Genomic DNA, 27799 nt, shown 5'->3' with positions numbered 1-27799 from the left:
TTGTGATTGGATATATATATACACACTGTGAAAGGATTTTCCCCATTTAGTTAATACACCCATCACCTTACATATTTATCTTTGTGTGTTTGTGAGAATACTTCAGAACATTTAAGTTCTACTCTCTGCAAACTTCAATTATACAATACAATGTTCTCAACTATAAAAAAGATGGAACACTTCATGAATTTGCATGTCATTCTTGTACAGGGGTCGTGCTAATACCCTTACTGTTCCAATTTTAGTGTATGTGCTGCCGGTGGAGCATAGCAGTCCCACGGAATATACTTTGTAGCTTGGATCAGGCCTCAGTCTTCCGCAGAAAACACATTCTCCAGGTGACCCTGTGAAAGGCCCCTCTTGCTTGGTGAGAAGGTAGCGCTCCTCGGAGGCAGAGGGCACAGCAACAACTCTTCAGACACCCTCTTCACTCTTTTCACCCTTTTGTATTCTTTAAGTGGGTAAGGGCCCCAGTTATGAAGCCAATTCTCTCTTTTCCTTCCCTCACCTTAGTAGGATACCAATCCCTGAATTGAACTGAAACAGGAAGATTCCTTATTTAACATCTATTATGTAAGTTTAACATTCTATGAATTTTTTTTTAGATGTTAATCATTGTTATGGGCTGAACAGTGACCCCTCGAAGGTTCTTTTCAATGGACTGAGAATCAATTAAGAAATCAATTGACAACAGGAGAAAATCAAATTTAATAGCATACATATGGTAATGCACACAGACATGGAAATTCCAGAGACAGGGAAAACGAGATTTCTGTGTCATTCTGAACTAAGGAGAAGGGAGTAGGGGTCAGGGACTTCAGAGGAAAGGAATGCAGTTCATAGGGCAGTAAGAAGAGCAGATGTTTGCCCAGCCGTACAGATGGGTCACTCAGGTAAAATGTATCTCTCCTTATTCTGGGAAAGACCCCCACTTCAGAGTTCTTCTAAGTGTTTAAAGCATGGGCAAAAGTTTCTCTTGAGCCCATAGGGTCCTGATTGCCTTCAGCTCAAAATAATCTTCATGCCAGAGTGGCCCATCTTGGGGCGGCCGGCCCTCGGCCCCTACATGCTTTTGAATGATAAGCAAGCATTCCCATCTCTTGAGTCTTGCCTGTATGTTCTGTGTCCTCCGTGGCCGGTCCAGCCCTGCCTTGTGGGCGATATGACCTCCATCTAGTATTCAAGATGGACACTGGCTTCGTTCTCACTAGACACTCCCCAACCAGTTAAAAAAAATTTTTTTTTAAGATTTTATTTATTTATCTGAGAGAGCACACGAGGGGAGGGGCAGAAAGAGAGGGAGAGGAAAAAGCAGACTCCCTGCTGAGCAGGGAGCCCAGAACCCGGCTTGATCCCAGGACTCTGGGATCATGACCCCAGCTGAAGGCAGAGGTTTAACTGACTGAACCACCCAGGTGCCCCATTTCTAATTTAAACACATCTCAACTTTTTATGGCTTCCTTGTAAACACCAACAATTACTCCTTATAAGCTGGTGCTGTTTTTGAAACTTGAGTGAGTTTCCTTCCTGGAGGTGACTTCTAACAAAAATTCCTTCCTTTCTTCTATTTTAAGATAACATCAGATGTTCTCCGGGTACTATACTGAGTAAGTGGAAAGCCCACTATTGAGTCTATGTTTAGAAAAGGGAGGGGGCAGGGAATCAAGATTTAAATACAACTACTTAAGTGGCTCAATGCAATTACCAGGCTTTTAAAAATATCTCTGTATCCCAACTTTATATCAGCACTCAGATTTATGACCTTTTAGGACCTGTTTTTAATTCATTTGTTTTGTAAAGCATATTCCCCTGAACTCCTGTGGCATTTCCTGATGATTTTTCATAAAGTAGTAGTTTATACACTGTCTTGTATTGTTTACTGTTATGTGTGTTCTTTAAGGGTCTAGATTTGTACATATTTGTCTTTTATTTTTAAGATTTTATTTATTTGAGAGAGAGAGCATGTACATGGTGGGGGTGGAGGGAGTGAGGGGCAGAGGGAGAGGGAGAAGCAGGCTCCCTGCCAAGCAGGGAGCCTGTTGTGGGGCTGGATCCCAGGACCCTGGGACCATGACCTGAGCCGAAGGCAGACGCTTAACCTACTGAGCCACCCACGTGCTTCCTTTGTCTTTTTATTAGTTGCACCTACGAGAGACAGAAACCCAAAATCAGTGTCTTTAATAAACAATAAATATTCTATTTTTCTAATATAAGGAGAAGTCTAAAAAGTAGGCAGTTGCTGGTATTAATTAGGGAGTACAAGGATATCAAGACAGAGGTCTTTGGAATTCTCTTGGCTTTTCTCTTGGCCACAAAATGGCTATTGCAGTCCTTGCCAACATATCCATCTTCCAGGGAGGAAGATACTCAATTAAGTAAAGCAGAACTTTCTCCTCACGTATATTTGGAGAGAACAGTGTCATAGAGCCACCCTAACAGTGAAGCTGAGGAATTTTTTGGCTGAGCAAATGGCCACCCTCCAACAAAATTGAGATTCTATTAGTAGGAAAGAAAGGAAGGAATTAGGTAATAAGCAATCTACCATGCTAGACCATAGTTCCTATTCCTTTTCCGTATCATTTGCCACTCAGTAAATTCATTTACTATTTTTTTTAAAAAACCCAATGTATTTAATATATTCATCACAAGGGCTCAACCAGAGACTTAATTTAAAAAACAGAAACAAAACAAAAATGACACCACAGCTTAAGATACAGAGTCCTAGACAGAAATGAAGAGAAAGACTATCTAAGGAGAAAATAAAAAGACAACACAAAGAGAGAGGCTGGACAGTCAGGGATCTTGGCTGGAGACCTTCTTCAAGTAGGTTTCTTGAAGATACTTAAAGGCTGTGGGGTTTTTCCAGAGCTCGGCAGCATGCGTGTTCAAAGGACTGTCAGTGTTTGGTTCTCCTGGCAGGCTCTGGATGGACAGCAGGATGGTCCTGACATCATACAGGGCAGGCCACTTGTCCTTCAGGATGTCCAGGCAGATGTTTCCTTGGGTGTCCACGTTGGAGTGGTAGCAGGGTGTGAGGAACTTCACCGTGGGCGCCTTGTAAGGGTAGCCACTGGGGAACTCCAGCGAGAGCTTATACCTCAGGTCTTCATAAACTGTGCCTGCTGCCCCATGGATGGTCCCCACCCATTTGAAAAGGTTGTCAGATTCAGGGAAGGCAGAGATGCCTTTGTCACCAGACATCATGAGGGTCATCAGCTCCTGCTGCAGCCTCTTGCCCGTGGGGCCCCAGGCGGCGCCCCCGCTGGGCTCGGCTCCTTTGCAGGCGGCGGCAACACTGGCGGCAGCTGGGTGGCGGTTCTGGGAGGCCATCCCGGGCGGTGCAGGGAGGGAGACAGGAACTCGGAGAGCACGACTGCAACCGCCAGTAAATTCATTTACTATTTGATCAAATAAAAGCACATATATATAATCTGGTATTACTGGTGGTCAGTTGGCTGTAGAAAAATAGAGCATTCCAACTATTACAAATCCTTGGTAATACAGCAGGACAGAATACATACTCAGAATAGCTTTGCCCTTCTGTCCACCCCAAGCATAAAGATTTATTCCTTCACACTTAAAATACCTAGGTCTTCAGTAATTCTTGAGATATCACCACTGCCTTCATATATGCTAATGAGATTTAGAAACTAGTCTCACAATTATGTGAGACTACACAACTATTAAAAGTTAGAGTCCTAATGATGTGAAATGTTGGGGTTCGGAGAGAACGGTCAAGAAAGAATCCTTGAGGGGCGCCTGGGTGGCTCAGTCAGTTAAGCAGCTGCCTTCGGCTCAGGTCATGATCTCAGGGTCCTGGGATTGAGCCCCATATCGGGCTCTCTGCTCAGCAGGGAGTCTGCTTCTCCTTCTCACTCTCCCTTTGAGCTCTCCCTCTCTGTCTCTCTCTCTTTCTCTCTCTAATAAATAAATAGTTGTTTTTTAAAAAAAAGAATTCTTGAGGCATCTTCAGTGCAAAAAGGGTGGTTTTATTCAAGCACAGGGACAGAACCCATGGGCAGAAAGAACTGCACTGGGATTGTGAGGAGTAACTAATTATATACTTTCAAATTGGAAGGGGGTTAGGGATAGCATAAGTCTCTAAGGAATTTGGAAGTAAGGTTTCCAGGATCTTGAGGGACTAGCTGTTGTTAGGAAAAGGTCATTTATTACTGTCTTAGTACAACCTTAGTCATGAGACCCTTCAGATGTGTATCAGTAGACCATATGCTTGGAGGATGATTGCTAACATATATCTTGGGGGGAAGGGGTAAAGATAAAGGAAGTTTCCAAAAGGATTTTCATATGTTAAGGTGGACTTACAGGATCCTGGAGGCTGGGCTAATGTCAGTCTAAGGTTGCCTTTTGCCTTTAGCAAAGAATTAACTTTGAGGTAGTTGAGTTTCTGGAGGAAGATCACCCTACCTGTCCCAGGTACTTGTCAATGGACTGTTAAGTTATAAGGAAGCTTAATTTCTTTTTCCTTTTGCCTTTGTTCTCCACATCATTAACAGTACTACAATGAATGAATGTAAATGTTGGGAGACAGATCTCAAGGAAAGGCTATGTGAAATTCAAAGGAATAGGAGATTACATTGGGTAATGTTGGATGGCTGTGGTGTTTGAAGGATAACAATCATGATTGGTCAGTCTAAATAAAATATACTGTAAAATAAGGGGAATATATTAAACTCTTAACATTGGCAAAGAATATGTTCAAGGTCATCTTGAATCCCCAGATTTGCAAATATGGAGATATTTATACCAGGCGTATGACTTTGTCTTTGCAAATCACATTTGTCATGTTTCCAATGTATTATCCTCACTCAACTTTAATCACATTTTCACCTTCAACAAGTGTGAGCTCTTATCTAGTGAGCTGTTTTTATGTTAGCCAGAATACTTCCTGAAACAGCTGGAGTTTTTACAAATTTTTTTTAAGCTTTTGGTTGTGAATTCGTTTACACAACAGATGGAGCCACCCCTGAATCAGATGCTATAATATTTTTTGTTTATTTGTTTTTAAGTAAGCTCTAGGCCCAACGTGGGGCTTGAATTCAAGACCCTGAGATCAAGAGTAGCATGCTCTACCGACTGAGCCAGCCAGGGACCCGATAATATTTTTAATTTATCCAGAAAGTCTCTTTTCTAGGTAAAAATCATCATATCCTTAGATCCTTTTACTTTAAGCCCTCCAGGTGATTCCAATAAATGCTAAAGTTTGAGAACCATAGAAGTAAAGAATTGAAATTCTTGCCCCCAGCAAAATTACAAAGTTTACAAAATGTATTTTAAAAAATCCAGTTTAATTACTCACAAATAGGCAAAACTGGGGACTGCCAAACACTGTGTGTGGAGAGAGAAATCCAACAGAGTCAACAAAAGTGCCCATTTTTATGGAGGCGGTATATACATCGTTTAAATAAATTGTAGTGCATTGGTTACACTGTGGTGCATTTGTATAATAAAACATCGTGCAGCTTTAAAAACAAGAAAGTAGGGGCACCTGGGTGGCTCAGTCAGTTAAATGTCTGATTTCAGCTCAGATCATGATTGATCTGATTGATGTAGGAAAGACAGGGTTCCAAGCTGACGGCCAAGAAAGAATTCTTGAGGCGTCTTTGGTGCAAAAAGGTGGTTTTATTAAAGCACGAGGACAGAACCTGTTGGGGAGAAAGAGCGGCACCGGGGTCATGAGGAGCGGCCCATTATATACTTCCAGGTTGGGAGGTGGGTAGGGGTAGCGTAAGTCTCTAAGGAATTTTGGAAGCAAGGTTTCCAGGACCTTGAGGGGCTAGCTATTGTTGGGAAAAGGTCATTTATTACTGTCTAATAAAACCTGAGTCATGAGATCCTTCGGATATATATCGATAGGTCATATGCTTGGGGGATGATTGCCAACATGTATCTTGGGAGACAGAGATAAAGGAAGTTTCCAAAGGAATTTTTATATGTTGAAGTAGACTTACAGGGTCCTGGGGGTTGGGCTAAGATTGCCTTTGCCCTTTACAAGGTATTAACATCGAGGCAGCTGAGTCCCTAGAGGAATGTCACTTTGCCTGTTTTAAGGACTTGTCAATGGGCTGCAGGTTATAAGGAAATTTAATAATTTTTCTTCTGCCTTTGTTTCCCATGTCAGTGATCGCAGGGTCCTGGGATTGAGCGCTGCCTCAGTCTCTCCACTAAGTGGGGAGTCTGCTTGTCCCTCTCTCTCTGCCCTTCCCCCTGCTCGTGCTCACATGTGTGCTCTCATGTGTGCTCTCTCTCTCTCAAATAAATAAATCTTTTATAAATAAATACATACATACAAGAAAGTAAATCTGAGTTAACATTTTAAAAAGTTCAAAAGATAGTAACTAGGGGGAAAAAGCATGTTGTAAAACAGTTGTGGCTCCAAGTGAGATACACATGTATGTGCTCTTATATCATTGGAAATTCTTGAAAAACTGCACGAGAAGTTGTTTGTAGTTGCTCCTACAACTACAAATGATAGAACTTGAGAGGATGAGACTGAGGAAGGAGACTTGTACTTTTTCATCCTTTAATGTTCCACACTGTTCGAAATAGCATGAACATGTATATTTTTAAAAAAAACGGTTAATTGAAAGGAACATTTTTAAAGTGTTGGGACCACATTGTAGAAATGTTTGTATTATCAGTAGTGAGGTGTTTGTAATTAACTTGCTGAAGAGTCTTTGCGAGTGTTATATTCATTTTCAAAAAGTGATAAGATCTAGGGCGCCTGGGTGGCTCAGTTGGTTGGGCAACAGCCTCCGGCTCAGGTCATGATCCTGGAGTTCTGGGTTCGAGTTGCACATCGGGCTCCCTGCTCAGCAGGGAGTGTGCTTCTCCCTCTGACCCTATCCCCTCTCATGTGCTCTCTCTCCATTCTCTCTCAAATAAATAAATAAAATTTTTTTAAAAAGTGGTAAGATCTAGAATGCATTTTAATTGCTTAATCTGGTAGCTGAAGTACACTAAATTAGCATAACTAGAATCAAGAGGCAAGGAGTATGAGGAAAAAATAATTTTCCATCTACCTTTATAAGGTCTGTGCTGGGGACCCTATAGCCAAAGATAGAATTAACAAGAGAAAAAGGTTTATTAACATATATACATGAGAGATGCCTTGGGAAAAGTGAGTAACTCTCTTAGATGGTTTAAAATTATACCATCTACAGCTATAAACAAAAAGAAGGGCATGGAAGAGGCTCTTGTTGGGTGGGAGGAGGGAAAAAATGGTAAACCAGAATAAGGGTTGATAATGCAGGTTTTAAGTGCACTCTCTCCATTGAGTTTGCAGTGCTTCATCTTTTTCTTCCTTCTCTTTTGGTACAGAGTGGAGACACACATAGAAATGGGGATTTCCTTTATAAATATAAATTTCCCTTGCAAAAGGGAACTTCTCTTTTCAGAGCTTTACCTGTGTCTCCTGTTTCTCTGAAATAATCAGCTCAAAATAGTCGTCATGCCAAAGAGGCATATGTTGGGACGGCATTCCATCACTGGAGAAGCAGGAATTGAAATAAGCCTGGATTAAAGAGAATGAAGCCCTAGCCTGCTATGGGAGCCAGAGAAAGAGGACAGAGCATTGACGGATCGCAGAGGTGAAATCTGTAGGATTTGAAAGGGAACAGGATTTGTAACCCCAGAATATGCCATCTTCTTTTTTCTTTAGCTAGAGGTGGTACTTAAGATGATAACCTGACCCATTTCAGGGAGTGATTCCATTTTCCTGGGTATCTCCCATGTATTCAGGAGGGATACATGTTATTAAATTCGTGTTTGTTGGGGCACCTGAGTGGCTCAGTCATTAAGCGTCTGCCTTTGGCTCAGGTCATGATCCCAGGATCCTGGGATCGAGCCCCACATCGGGCTTCCTCCTCGGTGGGAAGCCTGCTTCTCCCTCTCCCACTCGCCCTGCTTGTGTTTCCTCTCTTGCTGTCTCTCTCTCTCTCTCTCTCTCTCTCTCTCTCTCTCTCTCTCTCTCTGTCAAATAAATAAATAAAATCTAAAAAAAAGATCATGTTTGTTTTTCTCCTATTAATCTGTTTTATTATAGAAGGGTTTCAGCCAAGAACCTAGAAGGGTAGAGGAAAAATTATTTTTCCTCTCCCACAGATTTTCTAATTTTTGCAAAGTATCTTGGATTATCCTTGATTCATCATCACAGTTTGAATGTTCCCTACAGTTTATGTTAAATCATTTCCATAGATTTCTCTTTTGTTTGCTTTTAAAGTAATTCGGACATCACATTATTTAGAGTTACTGAATTAATAAGCCTATAAAGAATCTTAAATCCCATTTTAATCCTTATTGTTTTTTGAATTAGCGGTTGTAATTTATCTCTTCAATACAGTAACTTAATTGAAATCTAATGTCATAAACCTTACCTGAGGTTCCCCCTGCTTTAAAAACAGCCATCAGGGACATCTATACGATTCCATTTTGTGTCAGCAGATGGCAGACTTCTCTCTGCTATGGCTTGGTGCTAGCTTTCTAAATTACCTTTCTTGTTTTATTTTTATGTTTACTCTCTCACTGTTGCTTCAACCTGAGGGGACCAGAATTTGTCATCCCAAAGTCTGCCACTTTGGTATGTGGATTATTGTGAACTGAAGGCAATCAAGACCCAGAAGGGTCAGGAAGAGCTTTTTAACTCCCTTTTACCTGCCTAAAAGAATTTGGAAAGGGGGCCTGTACCAGGAAGAGAGCTATTACCAGAGATTACTCTTTTATCTGAGAGATTTACCTGCATGAAGGCAAACATTGCTTTTCTCATTTTCCTGGAATTGCCTTCCTCCCCTTTGAAGCCCCAAGCCTCTCCTTTCTCCTTCGCTCAAGATGGTTTATAAGTCTCAATTGCCTGACTGCCTTTGGGTCTCGTATCTTTGTGGGTTCCCATATGTGTGAAATTAAGGATTTCTTTTTCTGTTAATCTGTCTTTTTATTATGGGATGGATGGCCTCAGCAAAGAACATAGAATAGGACAGGGAAAATTATTTTTCCTCCCCTAAAACCATTAATCTATAAAATCTAAACCAACTTTGACAGTCTTCTGCTGTTACAGATTTAAATGCCATGGTCTATTTTTTCACATGTGTTGTTTATCTTCCTCATATTTCAAGGTGCTAATAGATTACAGAGTTGTTTGTTGGTTGATTGGAAGGTTGCTTAATTCGTTTGGCAAGTTCCTGCTTGTGAGTGGGTGGAAGTAGATAGGCACAGGGTTGTGGCAAGATCCTTCCTGTCCCCACTGTATCTCTGAAGCTTTGTCATGGCACAGCCCTCTCATTTATTTTACTTCAAATGCCCTACCCAGGGCCGGGGTTCAGAACACCATCATCCCCCCCCCCAAAAAAATCATTATCTTCTTACACAGTCTTCCCCCAGTTTATGTTTATCTAGATTTCTCTGTCACAGTGTTCTAAGGGAATGAGGCACTCGATCAATTTTGATGGAGATAGGAAAAGTTTGAGAACCTAAGCATTACAGCATGGTGAAATGTTACAAAAAAGAAACCTACTGAAGTCACATTAAGAAAATAGGAGGGGGAAAGAAAACAGGGGGCTGCACTGGGACTAGAACTAGAAAACAATTAGAAACTGATTCCCATTTGGGTTAGTTGGGCACTGCCCTATTATCTGTTTTTGGTTTTTTTTTTAAGATTTATTTATTTGAGAGAGAGAGAGAGAGAGAGCACGAGAGGGTTGGGGAGGTCAGAGGGAGAAGCAGACTCCCTGCCAAGCAGGGAGCCCGATGCAGGACTCGACCCTGGGACTCCAGGATCATGACCTGAGCCACCCAGGTGCCCCCTTTTTTTTTTTTAAAGATTGATTTATTTATTTGAGAGAGAGAGAGAGAGAAAGAGAGAGCATGAGAGGGGGGAGGGTCAGAGGGAGAAGCCCCTATTATCTGTTAACCAGGGGAAAGGAACTAAAATTTTGGGGTGTCTACTTATGGCCAAATTCACAGTGCATGACCTTATTTAATTCTTAAAAACACAGTCCAGCTGATAAATTGTCATAATTTTTATTAATTTGCTTAGGATGTAGTTTAGTAAGTAGCAGAGCCCGCACTCAGTCCGACTTTAGCTCTCTCTGAAGCTTTTAAAGAAAGCATGCTTCTCAGTTGGGAATACCAGTTGTGTTAATGAAGTGTTCCTATGTGGCTGATCTTTAAAAATTTTTATCTCTTGAGGCGCCTGGTGGCTCAGTGGGTCAAGTCTGCCTTTGGCTTAGGTAATGATCCCGGAGTCCCAGGATCGAGCCCCACATCACATCTGTGCTCCCCGCTCAGTGGGGAGTCTGCTTCTCCCTCTGCCCCTCCCTGCTGTCATGCTCGCTCGCTCTCTCAAATAAATACATAAAACCTTTAAAAAATAATAAAATAAAAATTAAGAAAATAAAAATTTTATCTTTCCAAGCTAATTAAATATTTTATTTTATTTCATTTTTTGTGCAGGACTATGTACCATATATATGTATGTATGTGTATATATATATAATATGATGTATATAGAGAGATATCCATGTGTGTATGTACATGGTTTTGTCACATAGCCCTAGTTTTTGTAGGATGGGGGAATCTATCTGGTGTTCCATAATTATTCAGTTATTCTGTGCTTTCTAAGTATTGTGGCTTATATAGTAAAGATAAAGTAACTTCTTTAATAAGTTACATAATTGATGATTTGAACTTTAGAGTATCTTGTAAGGGAATGAAGTCATAAATATATAATGTTTGAGAGTTTAGTAGTTGGCGAATCCTTGGTTCTGACTCAGGCCTGCCACATTCCGATGGTTTAACTTTGGACAATTTCTAAGTCTCAATTTCCAGTTCTCTAGAATGGAGAAGATACACTTAAAAAATCTTCTGCCCCCTTGTTTCTTTCAGGGTTTCTGTCTTTGCGTTTGTATTTTTTATTTCACTTAGTGTTTTAAATAAGTATACTTTTGGAGAATTCCAACAGTATATTCTAAATATGTGGGTTGTTAAGATTAAAAAAGATGATATACATACAGTCTCAAACTGTTTACCACATAGTAGTTATTCAATAAATGTTAATTCCCTTTTCAGCTCCTTTCGTGAAACAAAGCTATTCTTTTCCCAACTTTCATTTCTTAAATTTATTTATTTTTATTTAAATTCAGTTAACATGTAATGTATTATTGCTTTCAGAGGTAGAGGTCAGTGATTCATCAGTTTTATATGATACCCAGTGCTCATTACATCACGTGCCCTCCTTAATGTCCATCAGCCAGTTACCCCATCCCCCAACCCCCACTCCTCCAGCAGCCCTCAGTTTCTTTCCTATGCTTAAGAGTCTCTTATGGTTTGTCTCCCTCTCTGATTTCAGATTGTTTTATTTTTTCCTCTCTTCCCCTATGATCCTTTGTTTTGTTTCTTAAATTCCACATATCAGCGAGATCATATGATAATTGTCTTTCTCTGACTGACTTATTTCGCTTAGCATAACACCCTCTGGTTCCATCCACATTGTTGCAAATGGCAATATTTTATTTTATTTTTTGATGGCTGAGTAGTATTCCGTTATATATATATATATATATATATACCAGATCTTCTTTATCCATTCATCTGTCGATGGACATCTGGGCTCTTTCCATAGTTTGGCTTTTGTGGACGTTGCTGCTATGAACATTGGGGTGCAGGTGCCCCTTTGGATCCCTACATTTGCATCTTTGGGGTAAATACCCAGTAGTGCAATTGCTGGGTCATAGGTTAGCTTTATTTTCAACCTTTTGAGGAACCTCCATACTGTTTTCCAGACCAACTTTCTTTTAGACATGATGTTGTCTTGTAAGATATTCAGATTAAGTAATGATTTAACAATTGTCTCTAAACAATATTCTCTTTGAGCTCTCAGGTTTGGAAATAAAAGAAAATGTCTAGTTAGAGCATCATACATCCTTAAAGTTAAAAGATTGGGAATAGAAAGATATCCAGCGTTATCCCAAATGTTGAGTAATGGTTTTGTCTTTTTATTTATTTATTTATTTATTTTTAAAGATTTTATTTATTTATTTGACAGAGACACAGCAGGTGAGGGAACACAAGCAGGGGGAGTGGGAGAGGGAGAAGCAGGCCCCCGCCGAGTAGGGAGCCCAATGTGGGGCTCAATCCCAGGACCCTGGGATCATGACCTGAGCCAAAGGCAGATGCTTAACAACTGAGCCACCCAGGCGCCCTGGTTTTGTCTTTTTTTTTTTAATTTATTTATTTATATGAGAGTGAGAGCATGAGCAGAGGGAGAGGGGGAGGAGCAGACTCCCCACTGAGCACAGAGCCCAACATAAGGCTCCATTCCAGGACCCTGAGATCATAACCCCAGCCGGAGTCATACTTAATCGTCTAAGCCACCCAGGTGCCCCTGAATAACGGTTTTTAACCTGAGTACCTAGCAGTCTGGGGCCTAATCCCTGCCTGCCTGCTATAATAATTTGTAGATGGGTAAATTGACCTGAGTAGCATACTTACAAGCTTGGCATATATAATTATATCATTTTCAGTTACTGAAATTTAATTTTGCTAAAGTCGTATGGGAAACATGGTTTTTTGTAAAGGATAAAGCTTCTATATGCATTTGATTCATTTATATATAAATATTAAGTATCATTTTTCCCAACATGAGATCATACTGTCACATTGTTTTTAATAAGATTGCTCATTTATTTTTTTTAAGATTTTTATTTATTTATGAGAGAGAAAAAGAGAGAGAGCAAGAGAGCACAAGGGTGGGAGGGGCAGAGGGAGAAGCAGGCTCCCTGCTGAGCAGAGCAGGAGGCAGGACTCCATTCCAGGACCTGAGCCAAAGGCAGACACTTAACCAACTGAGCCACCCAGGCACCCCAAGATTATTCACTTATTAACTTATTCCTTCTTAATTTTATACTTATTTTAGTGACTATATTATATTCCTTTATATTATATCATATGTGTTATAATTTCTTCAAGTTCTTCACTGTTGAACATTTAGATTGTTTACCATTTTTCATTACAATAAATAATGGGTCAGTAAACATTTGTGTTGCAACTGTGCAAGTCCATGACTGTTTAAGTGGAATGCTGAATCAAAGGGCATGTACAAATCTAAGGCTTTTGAATGTGCTTCCAGGTTACCTTCTGAAAAGGTTATACTGATTTACATTTCCACTAGCAGTATATACAAGTACCTAGCTCCCTGTTTTCCTGGGAATAGGTGTCTTTTTTTTTTCTCTTATTTTTGCCAAATGATAGTTTTGGGTTTTTTTTAAGTATTCATTACTTTTGAAATTGAACTGTTAAAAATAATTGGCCATTTATTTTCTTCTGAATTGTCTTACGTTCTTTTTCTTGATTTGCAAGGGCTTTTATAAAATGTTTTTAACTGTGGAAATATGTTAGAAATGTATTTTTCCAAGTTTTTTTTTTGTTTGTTTTCGCCTTTATTTTTGCATAGTCTATGTATGACCCTCCTCTCAAATCTTTAAGTGGCTGCTGTTGGTGCTGCTGCTTTTTATTTAGGTACATCTGACATGCAGTGTTACATTAGTTTCAGGTGTACAACATAGTGATTCAAGAATTCTACACTTTACTCACCTTGACAAGTTTAGTCACCATCTGTCACCATACGAAGTTATTACAGTTACAATTGACCATATTCCCTGTGCTCTACTTTTCTTCTCCATGATTTTATTTCATAACTGGGAGTTTATACTTCTTAATTCCTTTTTATCTTTTTAGCCCATTTCCCCACTCACCTAAATGGCTTCTTTAAACCATGTCCTAATACTTTATAATGTTTTACAGAGCTTAATTTGTATATGACTCCTCATTTACACATTATGACTTCATTCGATATCCAGAGTGGGAGGAGAATATAGCATATTGTTTAAGTAGTTTGTGTAGCTTACTCATTAGTTTATCCTCACAGGCAAAGAATGAGGAAGGCTACTTCAGAAAACGTAGTAAGGTGGAATTATCAATAGATAATTTTCATTTTACCTTCCATAAACATGACTTAACATATGCCATGTCTATTTTGTCAAAAGATATAGTAGCATTATATACACTTCCACTTTCTTATATTTTGGGACATGTAACCTTTTAAAAATATTATTTGTTTCCTTCTGGGCATAATATAGATTTATTACAGAAAATTTAGAAAATACCAAAGAGCATGAAGAAGAAAATAGAGACACCTGTGACCCTTTTATTCCTCTGTGATGACTGTTAATTGATTTTTATAATATATTTGATTCAGCCATGTTCAGTGATTATCTGTGCTATTGAATTTAGTTTTTTACTGGTTTATTACTTAGGACTTTTCTATCTATATTCATAAGTGAACTTAGGTTATGTTTCCTCTTTTTGTACTATTTTTGACAGGCTTTGTTTCAGGATTTTATACTAGTTTCATAAATGGAATTGGATAGCTTAACCTTTTTTTATGTGCTGTTAAACAGTTTATCTAGCATGGGGCCATCTGTTCTTTAAAAGTTTGAAAGAGTTCACCAGCATGACACTTGACCATAAAAAGCACTTTGAAGGCCATTCTCTGATGAACCTATTTTTATAAGTTCTACTCTGATGAGCACACATTCCCTTGTTGGACATAATATATATTACCAAGAGTTTGCAGAGGTTAAATTAAGTACTTTGGTTTAACATACTGAGTTTATTAATATTGAAAGATGTTTCAAAAGGACTATATTTTATGGTTTCTTCTATTTACATACTTTTAAAACTCAAGTTATCACTTATCATCCATGTAATTTCAAGTAATTCTTTGCTACAAGTTATTCGTTTATGAACTTGAATCTCTTTCCAAATAATTTACTTCATCATTTTCTTACCTTACTATTTTTTTTAAAAGATTTTATTTATTTATTTGACAGTGAAAGACACAGAGAGGGAACGCAAGCAGGGGGAATGAGAGAGGGAGAAGCGGGCTTCCTGCTGAGCAGGGAGCCTGATGTGGGGCTCGATCCCAGGACCCTGGGATCATGACCTGAGCCGAAGGCAGACACTTAACAACTGAGCCACCCAGGTGCCCCTCTTACCATACTATTTTTTAAAGATTTTATTTAATTATTAGAGAGCGTGCAAGAGAGAGCACGAGCAGGGGGGAGAGGCAGAGGGAGAGGGAGAAGCAGACTCCCTGCTGAGCAGAGAGCCTATGTGGGGCTCTATCCCAGGACCCTGGGATCATGACCTGAGCTGAAGGCAGACACTTAACCTACTGAGCCACCCAGATGCCCCATTTACCTTACTATTTTTTAAATGAGTGTATCTGGCATAGCAAAAAGAGGATAGTAAGTTAAGTCTTTGTACTCTCCATTTAGAGGTACCAGATATAATACACCAATAATAAAAGCTTAAATAACATGACCATTTTTGCCATTTTTAATATGACCCATACCCAAATAGCAATCCTAAACAATACTGTTTCTTTTCAACAGACAGAATACCAACTGTGTGATATGGAAGGAGTCCAAAATTAAAACAAAGTTTTTCTTATTCTATTTCAGGCACAGAGATCCATCTTGAAATATTAGAACATAGTTCCTTTGAGAGGAGAGCTAGGAAAGACTCCCTTCATTTATGATATTGTCTTACATCCAAGTTTCTTGAACTTGACCTACCTATTGCAACATAAATGTCATTGCCTCTAAAGGAGTTTAAACTACAGAATTGATTACTTTTTAAGTTAAAAAGATATAAACTATGTTCAAGAACTTCCTTTGAGTTTCTGAAAATTAAGTCAATCCTAGATTGTTGCAGAGTTTTTAAGAAATGCATTGAGATTGGAACCATAGGTTTTCCTCCATTTGCATATATGTATACAAATTCATAAATGCAGCAATCAACTTCACTAACAGTCACCTAATAAGATAAGTTTTTGGAATTATTTTAAATGTAAGAAGAAACTTACAGAAAATCTTTACTTCCTGTTCATTTCCCCAAAATGTAATAATTCATTGTTTCATCTCTGTTTTTGCTCCGTAAACATTTAAAATCATATTCATATAACTATAGGAAACAAAATGAGGGTTCCTGGAGGGGAGATGGGTGGGGGAGATGGGGGTAATTGGGTGTTGAGCCTTTAAGGAGAGCATATGATATGATGAGCACTGGGTGTTGTATGCAACTGATGAATTCCTGAACTCTACATCTGAAACTAGTGTTGTACTATATGTTGGCTAATTGATTTTAAATAAAAAAATAATAAAAAATTAAAAAAATAAAATCACACTCATATAAACATTAATAGCATCTGTTTCAATTCTGTTTTGAACAGTCACAGTGCTGAAGTTAGTTGACTGTTGTCTTCTTTAGAGAAGTTTTAAGAGAAGTCAGATGCCTAGATGGATGTTTTGCATGTTTAAAAGAATAATCTTTCTATATATACAGCAATTACAGCAATTAGCAGGAACAAGTTTTGCAGGAGTCCTTATAGAGTATTGCGTCTCACCTGAATGGTTTCCTTATATGATTTTATTGTTTTGTTTGGAATAATTTCCTAGGGTCTCAGTCAAGTTCAGATTGAAGTTTAAAAATACATTCCATAGCCAAATAATAATTGGATTGTGGTAAGCTAAGTGGGTTAGTAGTCTTAGATTGGACAATTGAGAAATAAATTATCCTTACTACAGGTTTTATGTAGAATTATAAAGTGATTTCTTTCACATTCAACTATTAATTAATGTAGTACTTTTATTCCCTTTACTTTCCTGCCCCCAGATTAAAAGGCAAAATGAATGAATCAATCAATAAGTTACTAAGGTTTAAGATTTGATTTTCTGTGGACTTTTTGTTTTTTCAGTATTTCAAAATTTTGAGAAATTCTTTAATGGCAAAATATGAAGTGGTCATTTTTAGCTTTTCAAGTTGATTGAATAATTGACAGTATCTAAAACGTTGTAACTCGTTCCTCAGAAGTACAAATGGGTATCTCTTTCTCCATCGATAAAGACAGCCAGTTACAGTGTTATAAGGGGAGAAAAAGCTTCCAAAGATGTGAGTCCTGTAGGAGAACTTCTCTGCTCTTTGGCATGTCAGTTGCAGGTGTAGCTTTTCCTTTCAGAGCTTTATGAGTAATTTCTGTTTCTATGACCAAGAGTAAAGAAACTCCAAGGCAACAGAAGCCCGTCAGAGTCCAGAGATCACAGTTCATTGTGCTGCTAAAAAAGCCTCTCTTTACATCTTCTCACTTCTAAATCCTTTATATTCCCTTTCAAAAACAAAACAGAACACAGTAGCTTAGAGCTATTTGAAACAAAATTCATTTTCTTTTACTCAGTACTTTGCTTGTATTTGTGTCCTTGTTCTTTTTTCTTGGAATAGTTTCAAAACATTACTCTTATTCACAGACATTTCTGGCCCTCTCACATAAGTAATGTGTATATTATTGTCTAGAAGCAGCATAATATAATAAGAAGAAAAGTCACATAAGTGGCAAATAACTTCCCTTAGGTTCCTTACCAGTAATAAGGGGAGAAGTATTACCTTTCTCATAAGGCTTCACGGAATAACTAGAACGTACTGTCAGGGAATAAGAATATCCTGTCTCCTCAGGGTCCTTCTAGCTGGAATAAGAATCAAATTGACATGAGAGAGATTAACAGGAGAAAAATCAAACTTAATAGCTACATATGGGGAATGCACAAAGAAATTCCAAAGACTGTCAGGCAAAATGAGGTATATGTCATTCTGAACTAAGGAGAAGGGGGTGTAGGGGTCTGGGTCTTCAAAGGGAAGGAATGCAATCCTCAGAAAGAATGAAAAAGTAAATGTTTGGTAAACAAATATTTGTTAGATCACTTGGAAATGGTGGGACAAAGAGAGGACTTTGATCAAAGAGGCCTTGCTAGGTTCTTCTCCACACTCACTATACCTAATTCATAGCATAATGTAGTTATCTCTGGGGATAGCTCTCTTCCTGGAGCAGGTCCTTTATCTAAATTCTTTTTACGCAGTTGTGGAGGGTGGGAGAGTGGGGCAAGGAGCTTTTCCTAAATCTGCTGGATCTTGCTTGCTTTTAACTCAAAATAATCTTTAAGCTAAAGTGAGCCATCTTGGGGCACCTGGGTGGCTCAGTCGGTTAAGCGTCTGCCTTCAGCTCAGGTCATGATCTCAGGGTCCTGGGATCGAGCCCCTCATTGGGCTCCCTCCTCAGTGGGGAGTCTGCTTCTCCCTCTCCCTCTCCCTCTCCCCCCTACCCCCGCTCCTTTGCTCTTTCTCAAATAAGTAAATAAAATCTTTAAAAAATAAAAAATAAAGTGAGCCATCTTAGGGCAGCGTGCGCTTGGTCCCATAGTATATAAAAGGTCATTGCATGCTTCTGAGATTCTGACAAGGTAACAAAGTGCTTGGAAAATGTTAGTCCCTCCTGGAGGGACAGCCCACCAGGCATCCCGTCCCACCCCATGCATTTATACACACTGGGTGGGATTGATATTGTGGGAACAGTTCCCTGTAAGCAGGGAGCAATGCTCCTATTTCCTCTCTTCTTTCCTTAGGCTAGCAGAGCAGACCACCAGCAGAGCCAAAGCCATCCTCCACCCCCTTGATAACATACTAACCATCTTTCTTTTCATGCTGTATTTTGTTTTGCTTTAGAGCCAACTGGATTAAGTCCTTGTTCTGTCTCCACTGTAGAAATACTGTTTCAAGTAATCTACCCATGATATTGACTAGCTCTGGTTGTTATACTTTTTTTTTTCTTTTCTGATTATGGACATGGTTGATGCTACTACTGTAACATTTGTAATAAGCCATTTTTCCCCCCAAGGAACTTATTTTATAAAACTCAGAAAATAAAAATGGCCCCTTAATCCCATCTGATACTATCTTATATATTCTATTTTAGACTTTCCTATGTTTGTATAAAGAATTTTGCCCAAAAATTGGACTCTTGCTGTAGATACTCTATTTCATTCAGTTGTAGATCTTGTACACCTGAATATATCTCTAAATATCGGTCTCACAGAGCCGTAGTGTCCAGTAATTTACAGGCATGGATTCTGAAGTCAGAGAGACCTGAGTTTGAATCCAGTTCTGCCACTTCTCAGCTACCACCTTAATTTCTTCACCTGAAAAATGAGGATAATAATAGCACATACCTTCTGGGGTTATGAGTGTTATATGAGATGAAGTATGTCAAGTATTTGAAGTACCTAATACAGTAAACATACAATAAATTTTAGCTATTTATAATAATCATTTTTGGGAACTGTATAATTTTATATTTTATGTGTATACCACAATGTATTCACCTCTCTTATGTTAATGAACATTTAGATATTGGGCATTTAGGTTGTTTACGGTTTCCCAGTATTATAAAACAAGTCTATGGGGGCGCCTCGGTGGCTCAGTCAGTTGACCATCCCGCTCTTGATCTCAGCTCAGGTCTTAATCTCAGGGTCATGAGTTCGAGCTCCATGTTGGGCTCCACTCTGGGCGTAGAGCCTACTTAAAACAAAAACAAAAACAAAAAAACAAGTCTATAGAAGTCTATAGTATATATCTTTGCAACTAAATCTTTGTGTACTGCCTTATTTCCTTAGGTTAAAATCCTTAGGATATAAAATTGGTGTGTCAAGGGAAATGTATATTTCTGAATCTTTTAATAGTATCTCTAAATAGCCCTCCAAGAAAGAACTTTGACTCCAGCATCCTTTGTTGTTGAGAATGACTTAAATCTTGAGTCATCTAAGTGATATCTTTAAAATTCTTATCATTGCTACCTATGTTAATATATTACAGGACAGTTAAGTCATCATAGTCATACATAATACAGGAATATTTTCAAAAAGGATTACTTGGTAGCCCTTGAGCCTCCACTAGTCAAATATAAAAGATTTTCCTCATAGAGGAATGTTTTATTGTGAATCTTCTCATCTTATTAAAATAAGATAGCGGTGCCAAATTTTTAACCTTTGGTAGACACCAAGTTTGGATAATTTGTTAGTGACCTTTTAAAGAATCATTTAAACAGGAACACCTGGGTGGCTCAGTCGGTTAGGCGTCTGCCTTCAGCTCAGGTCATGATCCCAGGGTCTGGGATGGAGCCCCGCATTGGGTTCCTTGCTCATCAGGGAGCCTGCTTCTCCCTCTGCCTGTGCTTATGCTCTCTCTCGCTCTCTCTCTCTCTCTCTCTCTCTCTCTCTCTCTCTCTGACAAATGAATGAATAAAATCTTTTAAAAAAATCATTTAAACATTTTTTTTATTGTTTTTAATAGAGCATGCTACTTCACAGAGTTTGATTACTGAAATGCTATGTGGGTTTGATTTCTCTTGAGCATAGAAGAGAGACGGCAGATATACAAGTTTATTTACATAAGCGTAGCTTCCTCCTGTTCCTAATGATAAAGCTTCCCAGAGGGCCCGTAGCGTAACTTATCTATCAGGCCCTGACATATGGTATTAGCATATTGCAATCCTGCTACTCGGGTTAAAAGCAAGACTGGTTCTCTTTAAAAGTTAAAAATATTTTTTCTAGAGGGGAGGGGGGTGGGGGGATCGGTTAGCCTGGTGATGGGTATTAAAGAGGGCACGTTCTGCATAGGGCACTGGGTGTTATGCGCAAACAATGAATCATGGAACACTACATCAAGAACTAATGATGTATGGTGATTAACATAAAAAAATTTAAAGATTAAAAAAAAGTTAAAAATATTTTTCTTCATAACAATTTGACTTTTTATTTCCAACAGGAAAATAACTTTTTTCCGTTTTTTAACCTTAAAAATGAGTTTTCTTCATTTATGTTCGGATTTTTTTAGCAAATAAAATTTACAGTGTAGGCAATATGAAAAAAAACATAAAAATCACTTAAATCCCAGTGCCCTGCAGTAAAGGCTCTTAACATTCTAGTGACCACACTTACATGCATCATGTCTTTTCTCCTGTGTCTTAAATGAGGTAATCTTTTTAAAATTGTGATAAAATACACACAACATAAAATTTGCCATTTTAACTATTTTTAAGTGTATGGTTTGGTGGCCTTGAATCCACTGACATTGTGCAAACCTCACCACCATCCATCTCCAGAACTCCTCATTTTCCAGTCTGAAACTTTGTACCCATTGAGCAGTGGCTCCCCCATTCTCTTCTTCCCCTGACTCCTAGCAACCATGACCTACTTTTTTTTACTTTGTATTGAAATATAATATTCATACAGAAAAATGCACATACCACAAGTACACTGACAGCCAAAAAACAGAATGAGAAAGGGAATATTTTTAAGTGTTAACATGGAGATTCCGTTTTTCTTCGCAGAGCAAGTTGCCAGCTCTAATAGTACAGATTTACCTTCTCTTAACTGTCACATTATTTCAATTGATCATTTTCTGTAGACTGGCTGGTGACTGTTAGCTCAGAGCCAGCAAGTGTCACCCGGAGGATAATAAGGCACTGTGTAGTAATGCGTCACAAGACCATTTTTGCATAGAGCTTAGCCAAGGGTTTTGGAACCGCCCTCAGTTGCACCTTGTGCTATATTAGTACTTCTCAGACAGGAAGAATTTTCTTTTGCTGGCGTAGCTTGTCCGGTTACCTTCAGGGTAAGTGTGTACAGTTCATGTAAACAAATAAGTTTCTCTGGCTTAACTTTATCTGACTCTTATTTGGTTCAGTATCTTGTTGAAATTGTGAGCATTTAAAAATACAGATGAAGGAAATAAAAATAGAATAAAGCAGTATAATGTAAAACTTTACAGTTTGCAAAGATATGAATATGTAAAACTTTGCAGTGTCTTGGGTCTCTGAAATTACAATTTAAAGCATCTAATTTTAAGAGCTTCTTGTTTCACATGTACATGTTGAGAAAAAGCAATGTATCTTCAAAAATCTCTTTTCAAAGGAAAAAAAGGCACTGTAAGATCCAATTTTGTTGTTCATTTAGTTGCTCTGTGACTCAATTTTGCTGATTGCCACATGCTTTGTGTCCCTAAGTCTAGGAACCATATATTATGCCTAGTAATAAAGATAATGAATTTTTATTTTGTGCTTGTTTTATCTAAGATATTATGGAATAGGATTATATTGGTATGTTTTATGAATTGATAAAAGCTGGATTACAGTCTCTGAGATTTATAACAAATTGTATATTGAGAATTAAGATTCAAGCATATATTGCTATAAAACCCTAGAATGTTGTGGCTAACTTAGTTTTAAATAATTGGATTTACCTTATTTTTTATAGTTATTTGTTTTTGTTTTTTTTAATCAGGAGAATTAGATAATGCAGCAGACCATTTCTTAAGGTTTTTATTGGCAGTCTATATCCAAGTCCCCTCCATCTCTGGATATTGCCTACCACCTATGCTGTTGTTCTAGGACAAATTCAAAGACAACTCAGAGAGCAATAAGGGTAATCAGTATAAATTACTTAATTTCCATGTCCCTTGGTTTACTCAGCTTGAAAAATGCTATTAGATATTAGGGCCATGGGGAGTGGGATGCATATATGAATAAATTCTAAGCTCTGAAATTATGTATTTTCTTAAGTATCCATAAAATTCTGACTGAGAAGCCAAGCTTTACTATTTAAGAAAATTGGTATAAATTGCCAATTTTTAAATAACTAGCCTTTGAAATTTATTTTTCCTCTCTTCTATCTCCTTCTCTTCCCTTCCCACCTCAGTTTCTCTTTCCCCCAACAGGCTCAGGAAAGACCTGAGAATATTCAGTTTCATTTTTGTCTCATGTCTGTATCGAGAAAGTTTCACTTTCCAGTTTGTATATTTTTTTTCACTGCTGCCTTGAAAATCATTTATTGAATTATTCAAATGATCCAAGAAACTGATGTACAGTGCTACTGAAATAACAAACTTATGTTTGATTTTTCTTGTGCTAATCACCCAAGTGTCATTATTAAAAACAGAAGTAAGCTTAAGACAAGTAATACAGGTTGCTGGAAAAGTGCAGCAAAAAATGGATTCATTTGGAAGTTTAGTACTGTTGCTGATACTCTGTCCATATTATAGTAATACCTGCCTTTTCTTATATAAGTAGTAATACAGTTTACCATTCAAAATTTCATTACCTTATTGTTGTGTCGTGTAAATGTTTCTGCAAGTATCACAACTGAAGCAGGACCACAACTTTTTAAGCCAATGATATTGATGAACTTAATCTTTTTCACTTTCCCATAAGACAGAGCCAAGTGGGCCTTTAAAAATATTCAGTTGGCATTCAGATACTTTAAAACTTGTATAAAGGCAAGTAAAATTTTTTCATGTAGACAGACATATTCAGTCATTGATTTATCACTGTCTTTTCAAGGTAAAATTAATGATCTCAGAAGGAAATAATCACAGTCACTAAAACTTCTCAGTTATCAAGTTTGTGCTATTCCAATGAAGTTCTTACCTCTTGCTTCAGTCTTTAGCTTTGTCCTACATATTCTGTGTAATGAACACCGTTAGAGCAGAGACCCTAACCTCATAGCGAAAGCCTAGAATTATTTTCCAATTCCCACACTTTCTAGTCGACATTAAAAATTCAAAAGACTAAAACTTCAAAACTTCCTATGAAGAGGGTTCATACTTCCAGGCTAGTATTTTCTATTTTTGAACGTGTCTTCTGTACTTGATGTGTTTTTTCCAGCAGCTCTTCTCTTGAAGCATCTGCAACAGATGACTGCTGGCAAAGTGAGCCAGAACATTATATACCAAGTATAGGTTTACAAGCCGATTGGTTTAAAAATACCCTGCCTTAATTTTCAGTGTCTTCCTTAGAATAGTGCCAAAATGCTGGCATTTATGCCTTACTATTGACACTTCTGTAATTATAGAGACAATGGGGTGATTTTTACATTAGGACAACAGTATCACTTTATGTGATATTATCTCTGAACAAGGATACATTCTGGTCAGATTGCCAGTGAGGATCGGGAAGAATGAAGGACCTTCAGTTGATATTTGCATAGAATCCATGAACTAGTAGGTTTACCTATCAAAAATAATGTCCTAAAATTGGCCATTATCAAATTTCTGATGACTCTGTTTTTGTTTGTGTTTTGTTTGAATAAAATATGTAGAGACCATGAGAAAGACAATTACTTTTTTACTTACTGACACTGGCTTTTTCCCCCTCTTATCTTTTTTTACATAAATGAGCCAAACTTGGTGGTGGGGGGAACAGGAATTGGACTGCCTGGCTCTGTGCAACAAGAAGAGCTGAGATTCCCAGATATTAAAATGTATTCTGCACTGCTTGAATTCTGTGTTCCTTTGGGCTTTTCAAGTGTTTTATAAACTCTACGGTACTTTTCCACATTCTCCTTCCTCTTTTTCAAGCTAATAAAATGGTTTTATTTAAAATAATGCTTTCCGAGAAATATAGAACCCTGTTCAGATATTAAACATCAAAGGAAAACCATAAGTATATTGTATGCTTTGGTTTCTATAAATGAAGAAAGAGATTTGCAGGCAACTTCTGTGGCATCTTCTTTATTTAAGATCAAGGATCAGCAGAAAGGAAGGGTTACTTAAATTTGACTACAATCATCTAAAGATTACTAACCCTCAAACTACCATTACAGTTACATTTTGGGGGTAGTGATCAAAATGTTTATGAGTTATATAGAGTATATAGATAGATAAATAGGTACTTCTGCAGATACTGTATTATTTTTTGGTTGTGAAAAATTGGAGGTATCTTACTATTTGGAAATACTGTTTACTCAGCTTGAAGATGCCATCAATTATAAGACCATTAACTTACTAACAGCTTTTCTGAGGGGGCAGGGAATACCTTTTTATAAGATATTTCCCAATTTTATGCATTTAAAATGGAAGGAGGGAGGAATGAATTTTAGAATTGAGAAATTTTATGTATCTGCTACAATATATTTTAATTATAAAGAACACAGATATAATGTCCAACTTTTTTAAGATTATTTATTTTAAAGAGAGCGAGAGCAGGGGGAGGGGCAGGGAAAGTCTTAAGCAGACTCCACACTGATCGCAGAGCCTGTTGAGGGGTTCAGTCTCACAACCCGGAGATCTCGACCTGATCCAAAACCAAGAGTCAGTCACTTAATTGACTGCACCACCCAGGTACCCCTATAATGTCCAACTTTTAAGAAAAAGTCAGGTTTTTTCCCTTTTGATAAAGTTGCCCTTTTTAAATACTGCTTTTGTTAAAAAAATTTACTTACCTAGTATAAAGTAAAAGTAAAGTCATTGAGGAACAAAAGTAATTTTCCCTAAGATTGATACTGAAAAAATGGAAAAAAAAATGATAAGAGGTATTTTATTTTATTAGGAGAGATTATAAAAACTATTCCTTTTAGCTTAACAAATTGATATGTATAAATTCCACCCAAACCCATAAAATTATCATTTAGTTAACACTATCACATACTTATTCTGGGTCAGACACTAACTCAGAGAGTAGTTGCCTCATTTCACAAAATTAGAGTTTAATATGGGAAAATTGAAGAATAAACTTGACTTTTGTGTATTATGTTTCTCCTTATGTTCTATTCATATCTTCCTCCATTGATTCAGTAATAGCAATGCATAATTTTCCCACAAACTTCATCCTTATATGTAGAGAAAATGTTGATAAAATATTCTTCTAATAAAGCATTTTCTTGCAAATATAAACTTTATTCAAATCTTACTAACACTATATAAGTTCTTATAGGAGAGTTGCAAGTTTTTCATACAAAATTTTTAACTCCAACCTTTGTAAGATAGAGAAAATCTTTGCTGAGCTTCTTAGGAAAAGAGGAAAAGGTGCCTTCAGTAACTTGGTATTTAAGTCAAACCAAAAGTACCACCTTACTATGTCATTAACTACAGGAACAGCCTGAAATATATGTATGTCACATGTACCTTTTTTCTCTCTCTTTTACTGTGACATCACCTGGGGAAATCCAGAAGATTGGATAACCAAGAAATGCCTAATCAAGATTCTGCTGTACATGTGAAAATGGTGGGTATTTGAGTATTTCCAGTTCCATTTATTAATGGTGAATCTTCACCACTTTTACCTCTGTATCTAACCAGATTATTAATTATGGGACTGTAACTTTATGCAGGTCTTTCTTCACAGTGTTTGATAAACAATAGAACCTCAACTATTTGTTGAATTGGATTTCAACTTACCTTAGAAAAATTTTTTTGCTTGAAATAAAATGTGTATCACAGTGTTTCTCAGCATATAAAATGGTTATCCTGTTCCTTTTTGTGCTAAATTTTCCTTGCTCAGCAATAACACACTTAAATTATACCGCATGAGATGTTTAAGCTTCTGAATTAAAATGACAAGTGTTTAAATTAAATAAAAAACTTCTTGTATAACAGTAGAGCTCATTGCATTATAGACATTAGACTGAGGAAGAAGAAATACAGGCTTTGGAGCCAGAGCTGGCTTCAGACGTTAATTTAGTCCTTAAGAGCTATGATACTCTTGCATGAGGGTAATAATCTCACCTTTAAGAAATTGTATGAAACCACCAGACTCTTGTTTTATTCAGATTTTTCCCAGCTTTACTGAGATATAATTGACAAAATTGTGAGATATTTAAAGTGTACAGTGGGATGATTTGAGATTTGACATACATTGTGAATCATCTTCCCCATCTAGTTAACACATCCATCACCTCACATATTTACCCTTTTTTTGGCGGGGGAGGGAGTTGGGGGTGGAGAACATTTAAGTTCTACTCTTAGCAGATTATACAATAGTGTATTATAAACTGTAGTCACCATAGCATGCATTGGATTTTCAGACCTTATTCATCTTATAAATGAAATGTTCTTATTCATACTTAATGGAAAAGTATGTAAAGTGCCTAATAGAACATAGTAAGCACTCAGTAAATGTTAATTCCCTGTTATGTTAGTGTTTTCACTATGTAAGTAGCATTTGTATGTGTGGAAAAAATTATATCCATTTTCCATATTCATAGTGATAAAATCGTAAAAAAATCACAATTTCTCCCTCTCTTTTAAAGAGGACAACTGCCCCACGATCACCTTATTCTTCTCTTTCTGTTGTTTTGTTGTCATTCTTCCTCTTGTATTTTTTTCTTCCTTTCTCTAGTTTTTTTTTTTTTTTCATTTGAGCCTATAAACCAGAACATGACTTAGCATGCAAACAACTTTGTGTCACAGTTAATAAACCTCTTGTTCAGCTTAGCTGTCCTCATCCAGCATGGGACAGGAGGTGAAGGCTGCCTCAAAGTGCTGATGAAGCTGCCGTTGGTGTAGTTACTGCTGTTAAGATGGAGCATATGAAATTGTTGTGCTTTTGTATGTTGAATAGTCCAACATTGGCAGTTTCATTTGGTTCAGCCTATTACATCGCCATGACCTTTGCTCCTATTGCATGATTAGCATTGAAATTTGTCTCTGATATGTAACATTAAGTCGATCTAAAACTTCTTTTTTTTTTTTTCTTGAGTTGATTTTTTTTTTTAAGATTTTTTATTTATTTATTTGACAGAGAGAGACACAGTGAGAGAGGGAACACAAGCAGGGGGAGTGGGAGAGGGAGAAGCAGGCTTCCTGCGGAGCAGGGAGCCCGATGTGGGGCTCGATCCAAGGACCCTGGGATCATGACCTGAGCCGAAGGCAGACGCTTAACGACTGAGCCACCCAGGTGCCCCGAGTTGACTTTTTTTTAACCAAAATTAATTACAAGTGATGTAGGAATGTCCTACCATATAACTTGTTGTTACCTGGGTCCCAGAACTCTCTAGAATGTCTTCTTTGGAAGTAAGTAGCACAGTAGTCAACCCACAAAGAGACTGTTGAAGGAAAACCAGCCAAAAAA

At 37.7% G+C, this 27799-nt stretch overlaps 1 protein-coding gene, 1 non-coding gene and 1 pseudogene across 7 annotated transcripts in view; 1 reads left to right on the top strand and 2 right to left on the bottom strand.

Moving 5' to 3' along the window:
- NT5C3A (5'-nucleotidase, cytosolic IIIA) overlaps positions 1 to 27799 on the top strand; it is a 54927-nt gene that overhangs the window by 8762 nt on the left and 18366 nt on the right. For 2 of the 6 annotated variants that reach the window (XM_073899045.1, XM_025873117.2), the window contains exon 2: positions 25900 to 25954. The exons of 1 other annotated variant lie outside the window; for it this stretch is intronic. In XM_073899045.1, the coding sequence (XP_073755146.1) occupies positions 25919 to 25954 (36 nt within the window). In that variant the 5' untranslated portion in view covers positions 25900 to 25918. Of the gene's footprint in view, positions 1 to 21479; positions 21571 to 22238; positions 22380 to 24294; positions 25955 to 27799 lie in introns of those variants that run through there. 3 more of the 6 variants (XM_025873114.2, XM_025873116.2, XM_025873118.2) reach the window with 3 other exon arrangements.
- On the bottom strand, positions 166 to 268 carry LOC112825383 (U6 spliceosomal RNA). The gene has a single exon (XR_003208678.1). It is a non-coding gene; the product is annotated as a U6 spliceosomal RNA (small nuclear RNA).
- LOC112825050 (ubiquitin-conjugating enzyme E2 C pseudogene) lies at positions 2628 to 3372 on the bottom strand (annotated as a pseudogene).

This window comes from Callorhinus ursinus, unplaced genomic scaffold (assembly GCF_003265705.2).
Source record: "Callorhinus ursinus isolate GAN/ISIS: 27379988/994484 unplaced genomic scaffold, GSC_fseal_2.0 scaffold12, whole genome shotgun sequence".
Lineage (NCBI taxonomy): Eukaryota > Metazoa > Chordata > Mammalia > Carnivora > Otariidae > Callorhinus > Callorhinus ursinus.
Note: the sequence above shows the minus strand (reverse complement) of the source record. Positions and strands in the feature narration are given on the sequence as shown.